General features: G+C 42.1%; 1 protein-coding gene across 4 annotated transcripts in view; it reads left to right on the forward strand.

The window, feature by feature from the left end:
* ephb2b (eph receptor B2b) overlaps positions 1-19,220 on the forward strand; it is a 118,032-nt gene that overhangs the window by 67,983 nt on the left and 30,829 nt on the right. For all 4 annotated transcript variants that reach the window (XM_027279418.1, XM_027279420.1, XM_027279419.1 and 1 more), the window contains exons 4-5: positions 13,416-13,571; positions 16,468-16,803. In XM_027279418.1, coding sequence (XP_027135219.1) covers positions 13,416-13,571; positions 16,468-16,803 — 492 coding nt within the window. The remainder of the gene's footprint in view (positions 1-13,415; positions 13,572-16,467; positions 16,804-19,220) is intronic.

The following is a 19,220-nucleotide window of genomic DNA, read 5'->3' on the forward strand; positions in this document are numbered from 1 at the left end:
GATTGATGTGTAGGCCTCACCAGAGACTCCCCACCACATATTAAGTATGGATCTAAAACCTCAGCTATCAGAATGTGAACCAGCAAATGGAACAACAGCTTTAAATCTATTATGGTTAAAACCGCTAAGCTATTAGCAAGGGTTGTGACAAAACAAACAATTAAAACTGTCAAGGCAGTTCACAACATGAAGTTATTCATTTACGCTTTAATGGTAGAATAACTTTACAGCATCGCATTGAAGCTGACGTTAATCTTTTTGTAGGCCTACCAGGAAAAAGAAAATCCAAAATATACAGAAAAAGAAACTGCTCCTTCCTCCCTGCCTCAAATCCCAGTTGTTGAGGTCCAGATTGCCAACACCTGGTATAGCACGAGGGAATGTTCCCAAGCAGAAAATGGCCCTCAGAGTAAAAAATCTAATTCAAACAAGTAGCCAGAGAAGATACATGATTAAGTTATAAACAAAGATGATAGGTAAGAACATGTTACATAACCAGAAGACCTAATGAGTGCAAGGGATTTTAACCTGTTGCTTCCTCAAATTCACAAGCACTGTGGGAAGATGAGAAAACATTGTTACCCTCCGATCATCACACTTTTTCTACTGGGCACAGCTGCCATTTGCAACCATTTTTGACAATTCTTCCACCAGCATGTTACAGTAGCATCTATGCCAGAAGTGTCTCTCTGCTTTGCTTCTGGGAAAATATTTGGCTGGTCTATTTCTGATGGAACAAGCAGCACAGAGCAGATTACATTTGCAGGAAATCAGGCAGAGAATGACAGCCACAAGAATCCGGTTGCTTCTCCAAATAAAACACCTATTTGTCTATGGTAGGAGCCAGTGTTGTAGTACTCAAGATTTGTCTTGGTCTCAGGACCAGTCTCAAGACCATTTTTTGAAGGTCTCGGTCTGGTCTTAGAATCAACTGCATTTTTACTCAGTATTGTCTCGATCTCGGACAAAGAGGACTCTATTTCAAGACCGGTCAAGACCACTAGTGTTTCCATATTAATCACTAAAATCAAACACTAATGAAATCCTTTTTGTTGTTTCACAGTCTGTAGTTATAGAGCAAACACCTGAGCCAACAGGTGCCAACAGTGAAGTTCTTCTAACAAATTAAACTCAGTATTTTATGAAGCAGGTCATTAAAAAATAAATGAATATGAACTAGGTAACACTTCCTGTTTCAAAAGGCACCAGTAACTTGGCTCATTTATAATTTTAAAATTTTACCACTGTTAATGGTGGATTAACAGTGGATATCTGCAACCATGTCCAAAAGAAAACACACAGCAGTCTATAAATCCTGCAGTATATTTACAGAGAGGCTTGCGTGCCTCACCCAAAGAGATATGGTGATTATTAGCCACGTGTTAGTTACCTAAGTAGGCTAATACTGTCTTGTCTTGGTCTTGACTTGGTCTTGGTTTAGCTGGTGTTGACTACAACACTGGTAGGGCTACATATGTCAAGGAATAATGTCCAAATTTAAGTAAGGTAACAAAATCTGGTATGCAAAACACTCACATTTGTAAAACAGCTCCTAGTGGTGCATCAACCCACATAGAGGACTGATCAAAGATGTGACATTATAGAGCTGTGCCTGATGAAATCAAGGCATTTATTTACCTCTACACTTAATCCTCAGTTAAACATTATTTATTTTACACATCTTCAGTAAGGTATTAACACTACATGGTAAAAATACTCACCCTCCTGCATTTTTAGTTTTGTTGTTTTGTGAAATACAACACAAGGTAGAAGCTGAAAAAACATTTATTTGCAATTCCATATAGCATTCGAGAGTTTTTCATGGCAATAAAATGTCTTCTGCAACGGAGAATAATTTATTACTCACGCCAGTGCTGTGTATGTTCAAATCAATACTTGGAATTTGTTTGCAAGGAGTTTCCATGGTGAGAAATGAGTGTGCTGCACGCAAAGCAATATTCTTAGAGAGTAGACATTTTGGCTCAAACCATCCTAACAAGGGGAAGAGTTGGACTGAAGGAATAATTTGGGGAAAACTCAGCACCAGCAGAGTTGCCAAGGTAACAGAGGGTTTGCCTATCTCCCCCCATGCCCCAGCATTGGCCCGATCCCTTACTGTGTGAGCTGGGTACTTAATTTCACTGACCCCCTGGGTCTGGGCTGAACAGCCTCCATTGATTAGGACAAATGGAAAGGAGACTACCCAGCCAAGCCCCTCCTTTATCAGGGTTAAGGATGTAGTCATAGAGCAGGAGAAGACGCAGAGCAAGCAGATGAATAGCTCAGGGATCCCTTGTTTTAGATGAATCAATGACATGTTTAAAGGCTAATTAGTCGATCTATTCACTCAGTATAAATTTGCCAAGGCCACCACCTTACTCTGCAACCATGATTGGGCTATTTAATGTATTCCACCTCTAAATAGCAGCCATTAAAGCCTTCAAATGAATCTCCTCCCAACAATACCAGCCTTTTCAGGCGCAGGTGTAATGGTGCAGGGGAGAGATTCTGGGTGTGTGTGGCTGTGTGTGAATTTGTGTGTATGTAAATGTGTGGTTACAATCAATCAATTTCCGCATTTCAATCTTTCAGGCTGCATTAATTCTCTCTAGTATGAGGGTAAAGTCTGTTTTGGTGGTTTAAGTCTCCTGCGACGTGTTATGGCTTGACTGAGCTTATTATGATTCACACATGGTCACCTGATCAGAGAATTTACCACTGTCTGAGTGCTACACTTTCACCTAGGTTTATTCTGAACTCCTTTTAAGATCTCAAAAAGTTGTGGCCGATTAATGGAGTCACTATTTGGATTTCGCAGAAAGCTTAAATATGCTCTCAGGAGAAGATTACGTAACATCTATTGAGATAACACAAAACAAAGCACAATACAATTGGTCGTTGAGAGATGCTTTTTTGTTTTGTACTTAAGTAATGTGATTCTTGTCTGCATGCATACCTCCAAGCGTGCGTGTGTGTTTCTTGGATGCATGCATGCGTGCGAAATGGGCGTATTACAGCTGTTGTTTTTCTTTCCTCTCTTGTAGATCAGATGGATAATAGGATTCACTCAGACTCCCTGCAGCCTCATTAAATGCTTGTGGTCAGAAGAGTTGATATAATCTTTAATAAATACACTCCAGGGAGAGATGGCTGGAGATATAAAATCCACCCCATGAATATGATACTCACAGTCCAGCTCAGGGTACTGTTTATCTTTGTGCTTTGTTTGAGGTGTGTGTGTTCTGTGTGTTTGTATCTGTGTATTGGAGGGTTACACAGGGACAGTGACAGGATTCAGCACCAGCTGCTCCTTGCGATGCCCCCCTCCTTTTCCTTTCCTTCCTCCCCTCCCCTCCTACCAATCCCTTCTTTCCTGTGACACCCCACCTCCCCCCTCTCCTTGTCCCTACTGACTGGACAACACGAAGCCCCTTTATGCCACCTGTCCATCAGCTAGACTGCACCTTAGGGAGCCTCTGTCACTGAGCTCGGAGCTGCCGCTTGCTGCCTTTGTTTGGATTCTGGTAAAGCCACCACCACCACCACCGCCCCCACCTCCTCTCTCTCCTTCCCCCTGCTCTCCTCTCTTTCTCTCTCACTCTGTCTTGCTCTCTTTTGCTCCCTGTGCTGTCCTTTACAAACACAGACACACAGAAAGACACACACATACAGACTAGTGATTGCTTCTGTCAGCTATTTCCTACATCTGCCTCCAGGCACAAAGGACCCCCCCACCCCCTACACACACACACACACACACACACACACACACACAACACATCACTACCACTAGCAGCACTGCCACCACCTCTCTCCTTGTTTCCCTCTCACCTGTGGCCAGAATGCTGGAGCTGTTGTGTCAGGCAGAAAAATGCTGGCCGTTGAACCAAATAGGGCAGATTGAAATCAGCACGAAGCAGATGATTTTTGATGAATTCTGGCAAGCTCAGAAACAGTGAGGCAACTTTAACGGGTTGTTTATTTCACGGACTGGGCAGCGTAATTCATCCATTATTGCTTCTTATCTCTGCAGAGACAATTATATGAATTCTAGACCTATCCACTGTATGTCTTCAGCAGGTCACTGAGGTTATTTATCCCACATTCGTCCCGGTTCTCTCCTTCCTCTACTGTTTCCACCCCTTCTCCTCCTCCTCCACCTCCACCTCCACTCATCCTGTCCCACTGTCATCAGCAGTCTGAGGCTGTGATCAGGGCTGTAAGGTCCGGGTGCAGCCTGCGGAACGAAGTGGGGAAGCTGCCTTACATGGCAATCGCTCCTGTTGCCCTAGCAACTAGCTGTCCTTGAGAAAAGGGCGCATTTGGGGGTTTGGGAGGCCGAAGCACTGACAGCCCCAGTCAAAACTCATAAAGAGTTCAGACACATTGATCTATGTGTCTAAAAGAGAGTGTACTGTAAACAGTCCTCCGCGCAAACACCTTAAAAATAACTTTATGATTCATAGGCAGAGAGCATGTGCGCTGTGGTATATATGCGAAAGACTGCCCACAGGGGGATGTTTTTTCAAGGGAAGAACTCATCATTGCACCCTCTGTACAATCTTATCATAGGTGGGTGGGTGTCTTCAGTGATGCTGTCCTATTCAGTGCATCCTGTGGCGCAGCAGGTGATCTGTTCCCATGAGGGTGAAGGTTGAAGGAGTCTGCCCACATTCTTTTGTTTGCTTCAACAATGATAGCTTAACACTCTTGACATCTGATCGCTCCTAAGTCTCCAAATTTCCTACCTGTTTCAAATTCGAAACAGTGTACGCCCCTTCAGGCATTGCTGTACATGAAAAGACTTCTGTGTTTTTCCCCCCCTTCCCACCATGACGAACCTTGTAGCCCTACAAACACAATAACCAACGCTTGGTGTCACATGACAGTGAAAGTTCTCTTGTTTCAGCCCGTGTGAGATGTTAAATAAAACCAAACTGCCTTTGTTTGTTGGAACCATATGCAACAGCATAAACTCCTACAGGACATCACTGGATGTAGGTGGTGGGTGGTTGAACAGAAGCTGAGGCTGTTTTTGTGTAAACAGAGTTAAGATTTTAAAACACAGCATGTAATGTTATATGGTTTAACAAAGCCATCCTAAATTAGGCCTGCAAAGCAATTAATTCTTCATCGTTATACAAAATTATTGAGCAGAATTAATTTGCATTAGCCTATTTTGTAACCACTGAACACCATGCATGCATCTACCTAATACCCACAGCTACAGAATTTGATTAAATTAATTACCTCTTCTGAGCTCAGAGGCTGGTCCTCTAATTTATGGAGGACCGTGCCATAATTTCATATTATATACCATTTTCTGCAAAAGTGACACTTTCCTAGCTCTTGTAATGATCTGTCATTACAAATAATGGAATACAATGTCGCTAGCGCCAATGTGATGTCGATCCTGAAGGTTGACAAGGCATCTTAAATGGAGATTAATGCCGACAAACTGACCTGCCTCCTGCCACACCCCAACCATCTGCAGCCCAGTGTACCGAAGGGGTCCACCAGCAACCTGATTGGACCCCTCCATCCTCTGGAGAGCAAGCTGTCAAGTGATCTGCTTGCATGAAATGACCCTTTCCGCTTTACTCCCCACAACCGCCCACCCTCTAGCCTTGTTCATACTCCTACTCTGTGAGTATATGTGTTGGCTCAGATGCCTGTAATTTCACCATTCCACTTTTGTGCCTCTTTTTTTCCCCCCGTGGTGAAAAAAAAGTGGGAAAAGAAGAAGAAGAAGAAGAAGAAAAAAAGGAGGCAGCGCAGTGAAAATTCCAGACGTTATTACTGTGCTGCATGCATGGCTCCAGTGATACTCTCCTTTCATCTCTGCTTCCTCCTCTATTGACAGATGGTAGTTATCAGACAGTATGGAAATACTGTGGTTAAGATAGTTTTCACTGATTTTTTTTCCCTTTGGTATTTATGACCTGATGATCATCATGAGAGCGTTGTGGTCTTGAACAGAGGGCCACTCTGCCAGCGTTGTTTGAATCAAGAAACTAACGTTTGCCACATGGGAATGACGCACTATCTCCAGACAGCCTGAGTGTTTGGGAAGTGAAGTGGGGTGGTGCACTGTGTGTATGTGTACTTCAGTCACACCGAAGGGCTGATGTGATATGACTGAATAATTGATTAGTCATTCGACTATAGATTAACTGACTGACTTGACTGATTAAGGCACACAAGACAGCAACATTTCTAGCTTCTCAAATGTGAAGATTTGCTGCTTTTCTCTGTTTTAAATCATTGTAGTTTAAATATGTTTGAGTTTTGGAGTGTTGGGTGGAACAAACAAGCAAGACTGAATTCGTTGATCATGGAAAATATTGTTGATTGCAGCCTGTTTGTGCAAGAATGGGCTTCAATTCCTTCTTTCACAGGTTTCCATTTAGAGCTATACAATAAATTGCTACATTTATGAGTTTAAGTTTTATGTTTTTTTAGGATTATCAAATGATTTTACAGTGTATCTATGCCATATTGCTCACTGGTGTTATTTACGGTCAAAGTTAAAGAGATAATGAGAAATAAGGTCAGTTAGTGGGAAATTAATTTACACCAGTTGTTACATGACTAATATTTCCCTTACCGAGTATTTTTAGCTGCTACTGACATTCTGAACGCTGCTCCACACTTCTTTGTGTCCTTGTAAATACCAAGCCTTGTGATGGTGAGCCTTGTATATGTGGCACATATATGAGGTTAAGCCCCAGCTGAAATTGTCCTCTGGGCAGTGGCCAGATGGGGTTTATTAGCAGCTTTCTTCTTTATGGTCTCTGCTTATTTATGTGTTGATGTATACGTATCAGAAGAAGATGGAATTAAATGAGCTCTGGGTGTGCCTGCGTGTGACATGACAGGGTGCTGTGTCCTGTGTGTTTTTTAGTTTCGTCGGAGTATGCGCAGTACATGTCTTGTTTATATGTGTGCTTTTGAGCCTGAGCCCTCCCGAGGAGCCTGCACCCTCAGAGCTCATTTCCCAGGTGTCCCACATTTCCAGCTAATCTGCTGCTCACTTCGGCTCCTAATCTGTCTCAGAGGAGTCTGGTGGGTGGCGGTGGCTGGGGGCCGGGGGAGGAGGTAGGGGAGCTCTGTGACAACTGCACAGGAGATGCAGCTTAAAACAAAATGCTGAGGGACACAGAGAGAAAAGTCACTTCCCAATCATTACTCTGTCCTCCTATATCTCATGACATACAAGTCTCTTACCGTGCATGAGGTGTTCGAAGTAAAAAAGCTGACTTCTGGGTCGCTGAGAGATGATTGAACCTCAAACGGTGGGATTTACTACAAAAGTTCACAGAGTTAAAAACGGCACCTAATCATTTAAATACCTGGCTGTAGTGATTCTTCTTTTTATTGGCTAAGCCCCAAAAAGGCTATCCTTTATTTCCAGTTTATTTTTAGTGTTTTGGTATTACAGGGTTGATGTCCTGGTTGCTCAAAGTTGGATGTGTCTTAGTTATAAATGATGAACACCAGATGGGAGTTTCCTAAAAAATAACCCATTTAAATGACCCTGTGCTCTCCTTGAGTTTGAGAGTAGCCTGATTTACACCTTGTAGGTCATCAGTGGTCACTCTCACTCGCTGGCACACGCACTGGCTTACAGTGTGAGGAGCCATGCAGAGTCCCAGACCTGTTAATTGCACCAGACATGAAAACCTAGAGGGAGAAATGAATATCTCATTTGTGTGCCAGTGTGTGTGTGGGGTGAAGCGAATGCCAGTTGTCTAATAGCTTTCACACAAGCCTGATTGAATTAGACGGCGAGGAGGACCACGTTCCTAATTGAATTGCGGAGACCCTGTGTTGCAAACAGTGCAAGCTAGTGTTCCCCATGGAAGTGCTGTGGCAGAGGGAGGACAGACTGGCTGCTCCTCACTCCCAGACAGAACAGACACACAACTCGTGGCTGCTCTCCTCTGGCTAAGCTGTGGCCATGACTGTCGTTTCACAAGGTTACGCTCTACTTAGATGTGAGCAGTTCAAAGGCTGATGGTGTGTAGCTGTGGTTGCAGGACGTAAGAGGATAAAAACTACTGCACAAGCCAACAGGTTGTCTTAATGTAATTTTCTCCTCTGTGGAACAGTGGTCTATCTTGTAAAAGAAACACATTTCTTTACCATAGCCTGTGTTCTGCCCCTGCAGTGATTCACATAAATAGTTTTTACAGGCAGCACCAAAGCAAACAGAGGCCCAAACTTGTACGTTGCTCACTGTAGCGGCCTCTTTGGTCACAATGGAATACAGGGAAATACCCGACATCCGTGCACGCACACACAGTCCCTCTGACGCTAGCCATTTTCACCGCTTTCAGCACTTTTTCCTGCTGCGCTCACAAAACCTAGCACCTCGGATTTTTTTTTTTTTTTTTTTTTTACCCCTCCAGCCTTTTTTCTCTTTCACACCCTGAACACCCCACACACACACACACACACACACACACACACACACACACCTTGCCTGTCTTTGTCTCCCTTGTCTCTTCTTTAATGGTGTGTTCATTAAATAAAGCAGTTTTGGGGGAGGGTGGATTTGATCCTGAAAAGGGGGAACAGGGGGAACAGGGGATAGGGGGCTGGAGGGGTGTGCTGTTGTTGCTGTGATGCCCCAGACTGCTGGACAAAGAGTCTCTCTGTCGGGTGGTGTGGATGAGAGATGGTGAGTGAAAGAGACGGGATGGGTGTAGGGTTTTTTTTTTCTCTTTTTCTCAATAGGTGTGGCCTTAGGCTGGATTACCTGGTATCAGCCAGATGATTGTCTGGTTGTGAACGCAGTACTGCCTAGGCGGCCATGATGAAAATGTTAAATGCCTGGTCTTTGTTTGGCCTCTCACTCTCTATATTCTGTATGTGTGGCTGATTTGGTTAGAGGAGCCAGAATCACAGGGAGTGTTTCCAGTATAGTCAGCCATGTCGGCATCACCACTGAAAGCAACACTCCCTTCCTCTCTTCGTCCGTCTTTGTCTCTCTCTCTCTCTCACGCACACATAAACACACGCAGGTCGTACATTCTTTGTAGGATTCAGATGGTTTTAGCTGCAGGTCCTGTCTTCAATGTGCTATAAATCTCTTTGGCTATAATATTCAGGAAACCTTTGAAACAACCAGCAAATTACCTGCTGTAAAAAAATGACTAGCACCCTGGCGCAGTACCTCTCACAGCTCTTGCAGTACTATTTTTATTCAGTGAGTCTAGCGAAAACCCCTAATTAAAGCCTTTATGTCACTATATGTTATTAAAAGTCATAAACATAGACAGACACAAGCAGCTGGGGGTTTGAAACGTGTGTGTGTGGGGTAGGTAATATTCAGATTGAGTTAGAAGACTCAGCGTTCCAATAAAGTCATGTAATATTTAGTTTTTTTTGGAATGATCAAACATTACAAACAAAACTGAAATGTTATCCCATTGGCAGGAGTTTTAATTTATTTTTCAAATGTAAAGATTTAAGATTTATGCCTACAGTGTCTCTGCAACCAATTTGAGGTGATCTGGACCTTTTGACACAAATAACACTAAATTGAGTCTGAAGTGTTTATAAATTCTCTTTAAGCTTTTCTGTGTGGCCTTTGTTTTTGACTTAATGCCATGTTTTATTGTTCCCAGTTTCACATTCACAATCCCCAGAGATCTGCAAGTTTGCTTGATAATGATATTAATAGCAGTCTGTGTTCTTTTTTTTAAGTATAGGAAGCAGGAACAACAGAGGAGCTGTTGTCAATGAATATTCTTGCAGTAATTAGTTTGTATTGCCAGAAGGATATCTAAAGTTAGAGAAAACATCCAAAAAAACAGCCTTCAGCTCTAGTATGTTGAGCAAGACTGCCAGGATGGTGATCAAACAGCTCAACAGCAGCAATCTGGGCAGGCAGGGAGGTAGGGAATTAAAGCTCTGATCTGTTTCTTAATCACTGCTCTCCACGTTTCTGCCTCTCTACATCTGACACCAGACAACTTTGCAACTCTTAAAATCTGTCATCCGGGTATAAATGTGGAAATTCCCTAAATATTTTCCCAAAATAATGACCGTGGCAGGGCAAGAGAGACATGCCAAGACATATAATACCGTGTCCTGAACTGAATGGTTTTACCAAATATGCTTTTCATGGATTGTTTTAACTTTCCGTAGTATCAGATGAAAGCATGTTGTCACACAAGGTTCCTGTCTGACTATCTGAATTATGTTAATACTGTGAGCCCAGCTTTTCTGCTACATGTTGGACAAAACAAACCACCATGCTAAATATTTCACAAAAGATATTGTTTAATATCTGTCAGTTCCGGTTAAAAGTGAAAAATAACATCTTTTTCTGTTTGTTATTTTATTTTACTTTTAGAAACTTTAACTTTATGTACAGAATTATATGTATGTATGGGAAGAAAATTCTAAACAAAAATACAAATATGAAATTAATAATCAATAATGCAACCATAAAAAGATATTTGTGGGATTTGACCATTTATTTTATTTACTTCATGTAGAAATGAAATATGGGGTTAAAAAACAGTATAAAAACATACATATTTTTATTTCTTTAATCAGCTTTACACCAAATGGGACTTACAGCGCACAATGTTTGGTGGGAAAAATTTGCATCATTCATTCATGCGCCATCACACAACTGCCAAAGAATATTTAAATAACCACGGTGGTAGCAAGGCATCATGGGGCTTTATTAGTGCTAATCAATTGTATTCTCTCATTTTCCACTGCATGCAGATTTAAAAGTCATTGTTCTGATTGTTATGCACAGTCTGCATACTGTTGCAGCACATACATTCACTGTGGGCACAGTAACACGCTGAATTCCTTGGCTGAAAAACTACCAAACACAGCCATTCCCCACCTCTCCCCTTTCGTCTCTTTGTTCCAATCTTTACACTTCTCCTCTCTCCTTCGTCCCCCCACCTCCTTCACTACCTCTTTATGCTGTGTTCTTTGGTGTTGCTCCTCTGAGCGCCGCACTCCCATAGACCTCACTGTGCCGCCGAGGTTCGATCCCAATTCCCCACATAGCTGTTGCCTGGGCCTCATTCAGAGACCCCGTTGACTGGCAGCGTGAATGTCCAGGCCTCATGTTTCGCTCTGTACCCCAAACCTTTTCCCCCATCAATCATGGAGGAAGAAAAACATGTCAAAGCTAATACTTAGTGAGGAGATCTTTAAGATTACCGGTTTCATTTTGGAGTAACTCTTTGTGCCACTGACGTTTGTGATAATATAATAAAGACTACTTAACTTAAGGAGCTTGACATAATGTACATGTAATGAAAACAGCATTACGGTTAAAATGTATTATGAATGTAGCTACAAAACAATACAATCCACAAAAAATACATTTATTACATTTGTACCTTTACTCTACTTTTCCGTAGCTGTAAGAGATTTAGTTTATTTATTTTAAAGGTAGATTTTACAATACTGTTACAGCAAATCTTAAACATATTTGTCCATGACTTCCTGTTTAATAAAAAGTGTCTGCATGTGTCCAAATGTTTTCATCACTATAATCATCAGATTTAGAAGGTGATGGCGCTCAGTAATGTAGTTTGTCTTCCAATGGGGGGAAAAAGGTATTAATCCTTGGCCTGTAGGGTCTGCAAGTACAGTGATGTGTCTGTCTAATATAAACACTGGGATTGGACCCGGACTAATTCCGCCTTGCGATTTGAACTCCTTTAAATGGAAGTTGCAGCTGCAGATGTTTCCATATTCCAGATGCCGATACAGTCGAGTTGTAATTTGCCAGTATAGCCTCAGAATGAAATAGTGGCTGTGTTTTTATGACTTTACAATGTAGAAAACTCCAGTCATGTTCCAGTAAGATTTAAGAAATATATAGAAAATAAAGAAAACTGTTTTCCCATAATGAGTGACACAAATAGTTTTAAACATTGCAAGTGCGCATGTCAAAATCTGCTTTGGTAGTGGATTAAAATATTCTCATGAACCGACCACGTTTAACATAAAGATAACTACTTAAATTGGTGGAAAAGCTGCTTTATTTTGTTCCCTTTCATCAGAGTCAATAAATTATTACGCTTTTTATTCTGTTACTAAAGAAAAACAACAGCACTGACAGACCTGAGGGGTTTTAACTTCAGATATGCAGTGTATCCCCTGTGTGAATTTTTCATGTTACTGCACTTCCAACACTTCTTTCTCAACACCTCTGTATTTTCTCTGTTATCGGTGGGCCAGGTGGGAGCTGGATTACCTGAAGCAAAACCGTAGCTGGTTTGGCTCAAGATATATATATATATATATATATATAAAAGCTCTCGACAGGGTGCAGGTGCAAATCCTGGAAAAAGGTTATTTTTTTAGCAGCATAGGTTTAGGCAGAATGTGACTCAGGAGAGGATAAGGGGATTTAGGTTTAGGCAGAATGTGACTCAGGAGAGGATAAGGGGATTTCACAGACAGCTAAGTTAGTTTGTTTGCAATGATGGACGCTTATGGCAACAAACAAAAAGATTCACCCCATATCAGTCCGTGATTCACCCACATGCAGGCAGATACACAAATACAGAATTTAATGGCGGCTGCGGTGTGTGAGTTCATCTTCGTCTCTATCATGAATGTAACTTTCCTCCCAGGTTTCCACAGAGAGGCCCTTAAAAGGGCTCTTAACAGAAAGCAGGGCACTTGAGTGATTTCTCAGGCAACTAGAGCATGGTGAATAATTCAAAGCAAACTTACAACATGTTGCCATGTTGCCATGTCTTCAGAGAATTGTCTCACATGCAAGGCCATACTGGTGTGTATTTATACGTTGGTTGCGCTGATATATATTTACATGTTGGCCTTGTGCTCTGTGTTTTTTGGGTTGTTTTGTGATCTGGTCACTTGATGGTTTCTGTTGTAATGCAAGATGTAAGCCAATAAATCTATTCCAAAACGTTTAGGCACTTTAAATATGGAGGAAATATGAAGCAATGGAAAGTCAATCTTATTGTTTTCTCTTTTTCAAATAGATACCAAATATAAATATAAACTTACGGTTAACACACTAAAGTACTAAAAGGGTTAAATAAATCAGTAATTTGTTAGTCGATAAACAGAAGGTTGAACATGTTTATATTATATATACATTTTTTTATACATTTAATATCTTTGGGGTTTGGATTATTACTCATAAACAAGCAATTTAGAGAAGGCACCTTCAGCCTTAACAGTGATTGTTTTAATTTGTAACTCTTCCTGCAATAAATAATTAAGTGACTAATTACAAAATATATATAGTTGAAGTACCATATATTTTTATTTCTTTATATTGTAGGCTTAGTTGTCTTGTTGCTGTCATAATATGAAAGATTTTGATACAAATATATGGTTGCTTTTTGACAAGTGGTTCTAATCGTAGTGTATCCTCCTCTGTCTTCCAGCCTGTCCGTCAAGCTTTTTCAAGCCAACTCAAGGAGATGAGCCCTGTATGCAGTGTCCCATCAACAGCCGCACCACCAGCGAAGGCGCCATTAACTGCGTTTGCCGCAACGGATACTATCGCACCGACTCAGATCCTCTTCAGATGCCATGCACAAGTATGTATAGTACTGAGGCTGTTATATCTGAACTTTAACTCACACTACACGTAAACACACACAGTGCACATAACACGAGTACACACCCACAAAGCCTTTGGTTTCAAACATGAACTTTTTGACACTTACACATTTCACACCCACAAGCAGAAGAGCCCTGAGATCAAAGGACAGTGGTAGTCTGTGTAACTCTAAACAGAGAAACCCTGTCAGAGCTGTCCCTCACACGAACATGACGCTGACATCCCCATAGTGTGGCTGTCCACAGATCTGACCCAACAGACAAGGCTCGGCTGCCCCTCCTCAACATCACACAGCCCTGTACTCCAAGCCAGACCAGAGGTTACTGGGCCAGGGCGAGTTGCTTTGTGAAGGGCCGGGCATGGAGAATGAGCCCAGACGAGACTCTCTCTTGTCATGCCAATGAAGCTGTTTGAATTTGAATTTGAATTTGAAGCTGACACCGAGGTTCAGCGAGAATGAGAGAGAGACGGAAAGATAGACTAAAGCAAAAGTGAGCGAGGGAGGGGTGAAGCATGAGGGAAAGACTTGTAGAAAGGAATGAAGAAGCAGAGGGAAACTAGAGAGATGGAGAGAGGTTGTGTGTATGTGAATAAGACAGTGAATCGGTGCATAGAGTGTGGTCCGACTAAAACAAAACCGGGGTGAGTGAGAAAAAAAGCCTCTTTCAACGTTTTGGTAGTGTTTTTTCCTCACTCTCCCTCTCTGCCTGTTGAAAGGGAAAGAGGAGGGAAAAGATTTGATGGTCTCCAACAAAGGAGATTTGCATAAGCCTGGCTCTGGGAGTCGAGCAGCTGTTGTGAATGAGAAAGCAGCAGCGTCACGTCACCCGTATTAAGCGCAGCAGGGCCCGGCCTGATTAAAGCAAGGGAATGGGCCCATCAGAGCGGCCCGCCAGCTAATGGGGGGGATATTAGTCCTCCTCCCCAGGAAGGAGATGCCAAGGAGGAGTTATGTTTCCATGTACGAGAGACACCAAGAACGGCACTCCAATGGGCTTCTTTCCAGAGCCGGATATCTGTTAATTGCTGCCAATTAAAAGGAGGTTAAATAAGAAGTGATCGATTCAGATTTAGGATGTTGTGGGCGGAGTGGAATTGTTTATCTCATTAGTCCTAGAGGGGTACGTCTTCCATAATTAGGAGCACATGGTTGTAAAAGATAAACAGTTCTCAATGTTTGTTTGTTTGGCCTGTCACTCAACATGTAGCACCATGGGGAAAGTTTCCACCCCGTAATGCGTAGCTACTGAGAATGTCTCAACAGGAGAAACAGTCGGTTTCTCTCCGCTGCAGTAACTCTATACGATGCACCATGAGAAAATTGTCAAGAATAGATGTTAGAAAAACACTTGACAAAGTGGACATCAGCATGGAAAATGAGAGAATGTGAATGGGCGTCTCGAGGGAAGAGACACTGCCAGCTTGGAACACAGACTCAGACCTCAAAGAGGCTATAGTATCTCAGTGAGCGGATTTTCTTTTCTCCTGTGTAGGGGTTATTTAAGTGCAGACGGTAATTATGTCCTCTACGCCATCAACTACACGATGCAGCGTCCATCATAAAATTAGAACAACGCTGTGGAATGTAGTCGACGCAAAAGTACAGAATCCCTGAAGTCGTGGCTCATACGAGTGACATAGTGTGATTTTCTTTTGATTATTTTCTTGATAAATTGTTAAGTTGTTGTTTTTAAATGTCTTATTTTGTCAGTCCAAAACCCAAACATTTTCAGTTTAATGTATAAAACATAGAAACACAAATCTCCTGTCTTTTTTTGCATTAAAAAATAATCTTTCGATAGTCAACTTACCGTTGCAGCTTGTATATGATGATATTGTTTCCTTCTCTGTTACTTTCTGCATGGTTTCTGCAGAAGAAAACAGTAAAACATTTTCATGAAAACTACAGAATGCTACTACAAATTAATTGTACATCATTCGATTTCCAGCTCATTGTTAGATTGTTTAGGTTTTAACACTATTTCTGGTCCTTTTTATCCATTTAACACGATATATACGTTTATAAGTATATATAAGTTGATGTTCATATTTTATCTTAAATCTTAATTTTTGTTTGGCTTCAGTACTTGACTCTACTTGACTCATGTTTGTGCTTGTCTGTCCAAGCACTTTGCAAACTCTGTTTTTAAGGATACTGCATAAATAAAGTTATTATTATACAAACAATGGATCACATGATTGTGACTAAGTGAAAGGGGTTGCTTATAGTAACAAATGCAAAAAGAATTATCCTATTGTTCGGCTTTTATTTATGAGCAACTTAATTGTTTTCCTCTTGTCTTCTTCCCAACATCAGGAAGCTGTTTTCAGTAAAAAAGTTATGATAAACACACTCTACACTACCTGCCCAGCACCAAATGGCAGACAGACACAGTTGGCAACTAGCTAGTGAACATAGTGGAGCACTTAGCAGCTAATAGCAACGATATACAGTGTATTTCCCCTAGAAGTTTGTGGAGTTATTAAGAGAGTGAATTGCATTCACCAGGTGGCTGGAAATGTGACTCCAAATAAATTAGGCTATATTATATCAGTGCTTGTTTCCACGTTCAAGGTAAAAAAAAAAAAAAATAAAAAAAAAAGAGTAAATCAGTCAAAGCAGGTTTGTGTAAATTTTTCAGTGTAATTTGGTGGAAAGTCAGACTAACGATCAAGAAAAAAAATGAGCTGTTTTGGATTTTTTTTGCAGATCCTGATCCAGTAGTGCCATCAAATTGCCATTTTATAGCACATTGGAACCATTTCCAGTTGTTTTTTCACAATTTTTCAGTTGACTAAGTATTCACAGAAACATATGTGCAGTGGTTTAATTACTCAAGTGTTAACTGGAGAATCTCTGTTGTATTTTGCAGCTGTCCCTTCAGCTCCACAGACTGTCATCTCCAGTGTGAATGAAACCTCTGTGATGCTGGAGTGGATGCCTCCTCGGGATTCCGGTGGCCGCGAGGACGTGGTCTTCAACATCATCTGCAAGAGCTGTGGCGGAGGCCGGGGAGGCTGCACCCGCTGCGGGGACAACGTACAGTTTTTGCCCCGTCAGCTAGGCCTGACAGAAACCCGGGTCTACATTAGCGACCTGTTGGCCCACACGCAGTACACATTTGAGGTGCAGGCTGTCAACGGGGTGTCAGATCAGAGCCCCTACTCTCCTCAGTACGCCTCAGTCAACATTACCACTAACCAGGCCGGTAAGTGGGCCCATCTGTCTTTTTCTATACTTTATATTCCCCATGTGGTTTCCTCTTCTCTTCTCTTCTCTTCTCTTCTCTTCTCTTCTCTTCTCTTCTCTTCTCTTCTCTTCTCTTCTCTTCTCCCCATCACTTTCTTTTTATCCATGTCTATTTCTGTACTGCCCCTTTGTTACTTACAGTACATCCTGTACAGCACCTCTTCATCACACTCAGTCCTCTACAAGCACATAATGCACAGTGCACAGACCTCCACTAAGTAAGTTTCTTTCCTCTTGTGTATGGTGATGTATGCAGATTAAGGGCTCTGAAATGGGGAGGAGAGTGCCGTTGATGATGTGACAGACAGAATGTGATGGCCTGCTGGTCTTAACACTGTGACCTCATCATCATGTTTTTCAAAATGCGGAGCTGCACTACTGTCTCTTCTGCTGACTTCATCTACTGTTCAGTAATTACAGTTATATTTTCATCCTCCCACTTGATTGTAGTGTTACACTAAAAAAATGTGGAAAAAAACAGTAATAAACACAGTAAATATTTTAAAGTGTAGTATACAGCTGTATACACATGATGTATGGGCTACCTTGTAAACCGAAACTCATTCTAGTATGTTCTGCGGCCTAATGAAAAACAGGTTGGTGACTGGGGAAACTTTTTAATCTGTAGGATCTTCTAGAAATGTACTTCAAAATCTCCTTCAATCTCTCTTCTGCAAGTATCAGAGCTTTGCTAGCTGCTTTCCACTCTGTGGTTTGCGGTTAAAGTTGGCTGCATCTGTAATTATTTCACAGAGGCAGCAGCATTGATTTGCTCTTTAATTGTCTTTATGAAACGCATCATTTGGCGTGCCAAGCTTTTCTCCCCCAAGCACTGATGAGCAGGGGGATACAGCCTGAGCTTTATCTTTGTGCTGGCTTTGCATCCCATTAGCAACATACGTAAGTGCCTGTCATCTCTCATCATCCATCCGTCTGCACTGAGGGCAGTCTTCTGTGACTGAGCTACCTAAGCACTGTGTTACTGTGCTTTTATTACAGCGGACATATTGGGTTTTGTTTAACTGCACTCTCGCTCTCTCATTACTTTCCTCTGGAATTCCCAGATGTCCAGATGCTCAAGCTGAAAGGGTATACAAGTTTGATGAGCATATTTAAGAGGCGATTGCAACATGTAAATGTACCCGTTGAGCTTAAAATCTGTTTGTGTAGAAGCTCCATAAAGTACTCTGTTACAATACTGAACTTTCAGTCACGCTAAAATGGAGGTCTTTATTCAAACGGCGACCCCTTTTTATTGTCTGTTTTGATTTGAGTCACTGGTGTGGTAGGTTAATGAGGGCCTATGAGTGCAGTTAAGCGTTGTAATGAGGCCCCTGCCCCACTCTTTCTCACTGGGCCACAATAAGTCTGCCACCCCAGCCCTTGGCTTCTCTGCTTCCCCTGCCGTGGGGTCCTGGCGGAAATTGGGGGGCTCTGCGCCCTCTCCACTGAAGTGCCCGTCACTTTGGATTAAGCAGGGAGAGCTCCCGTCAGAGGGAGCTGTGAAAAGAACTCAACTCTTGCTCGCCCCTACTCCACTTTCCCACCTTCCCCCTTCACCCTGCAAAACCAGGCTCACCCCTGGGACACAGGATTGCTGTTTTGCGGTGCTATGCTACAGGGCTGGGGTCACAGGGACCAGGAGCCCATAATTGCATCTGGTTTGTGAGGCTTGGAGGTTACATAAACATCATGTCATCCCTAATTACCTCAGGCAGTTGTGTTGCCTCCTTCTTACTCAGAGAATGAGGGAGTTAGATGAAGGAAAAAAAACAAACAAATGTGTCTGTACAATACAGATATGCGTGTTAGTGAGCCCTTAGAATGGCTTGCATCGGACGAGAGGCTGGAGCGGTCCCTGAAAGCAACAAATAAATAAGTAAATGGAAAGTAAGTGGCGTGAAAGTGTGTCTCATTTCTTGTGTGGATGGCTGTCATCCTCCGCTATGACTTGTTGGTGTGAAGGGGGGAGTGAGATGTGAGAAAAACTTCTCACTCACCATACCCAATCAAGCACCCACCACACTCTATTACCCACAGGGCTTATCCTCCCACTCTGTAGGTGGTTGGCGACAGTTCCTCTGCGATAAAGGACGTGATTGCCCTGGAAAGTGCGGCGCTTGATTACACACTGTAATGCCACACAAAAGGAGATGCCGTGCTGAATGGCATTTGAGCCCGTTTTCATAAGCACATGAGTAATTCCCCAAAACTTGTATTGTGTAGAATACGCGAAAGCCTTGAAGTGCCTCCAAGCCTTTTTTATAATAATGAGTCAGAAGTAAGCCATCTATTTTGGCTTTGCTTTTTCTATAAATTGTTACTCATTGCATGGCAATAAACGAACGGAGGGAGTGAGACAGAGCTGCAAATCTG

The sequence above is a fragment of the Larimichthys crocea genome, chromosome VI (assembly GCF_000972845.2).
Source record: "Larimichthys crocea isolate SSNF chromosome VI, L_crocea_2.0, whole genome shotgun sequence".
NCBI classification, from domain to species: Eukaryota; Metazoa; Chordata; class Actinopteri; family Sciaenidae; genus Larimichthys; species Larimichthys crocea.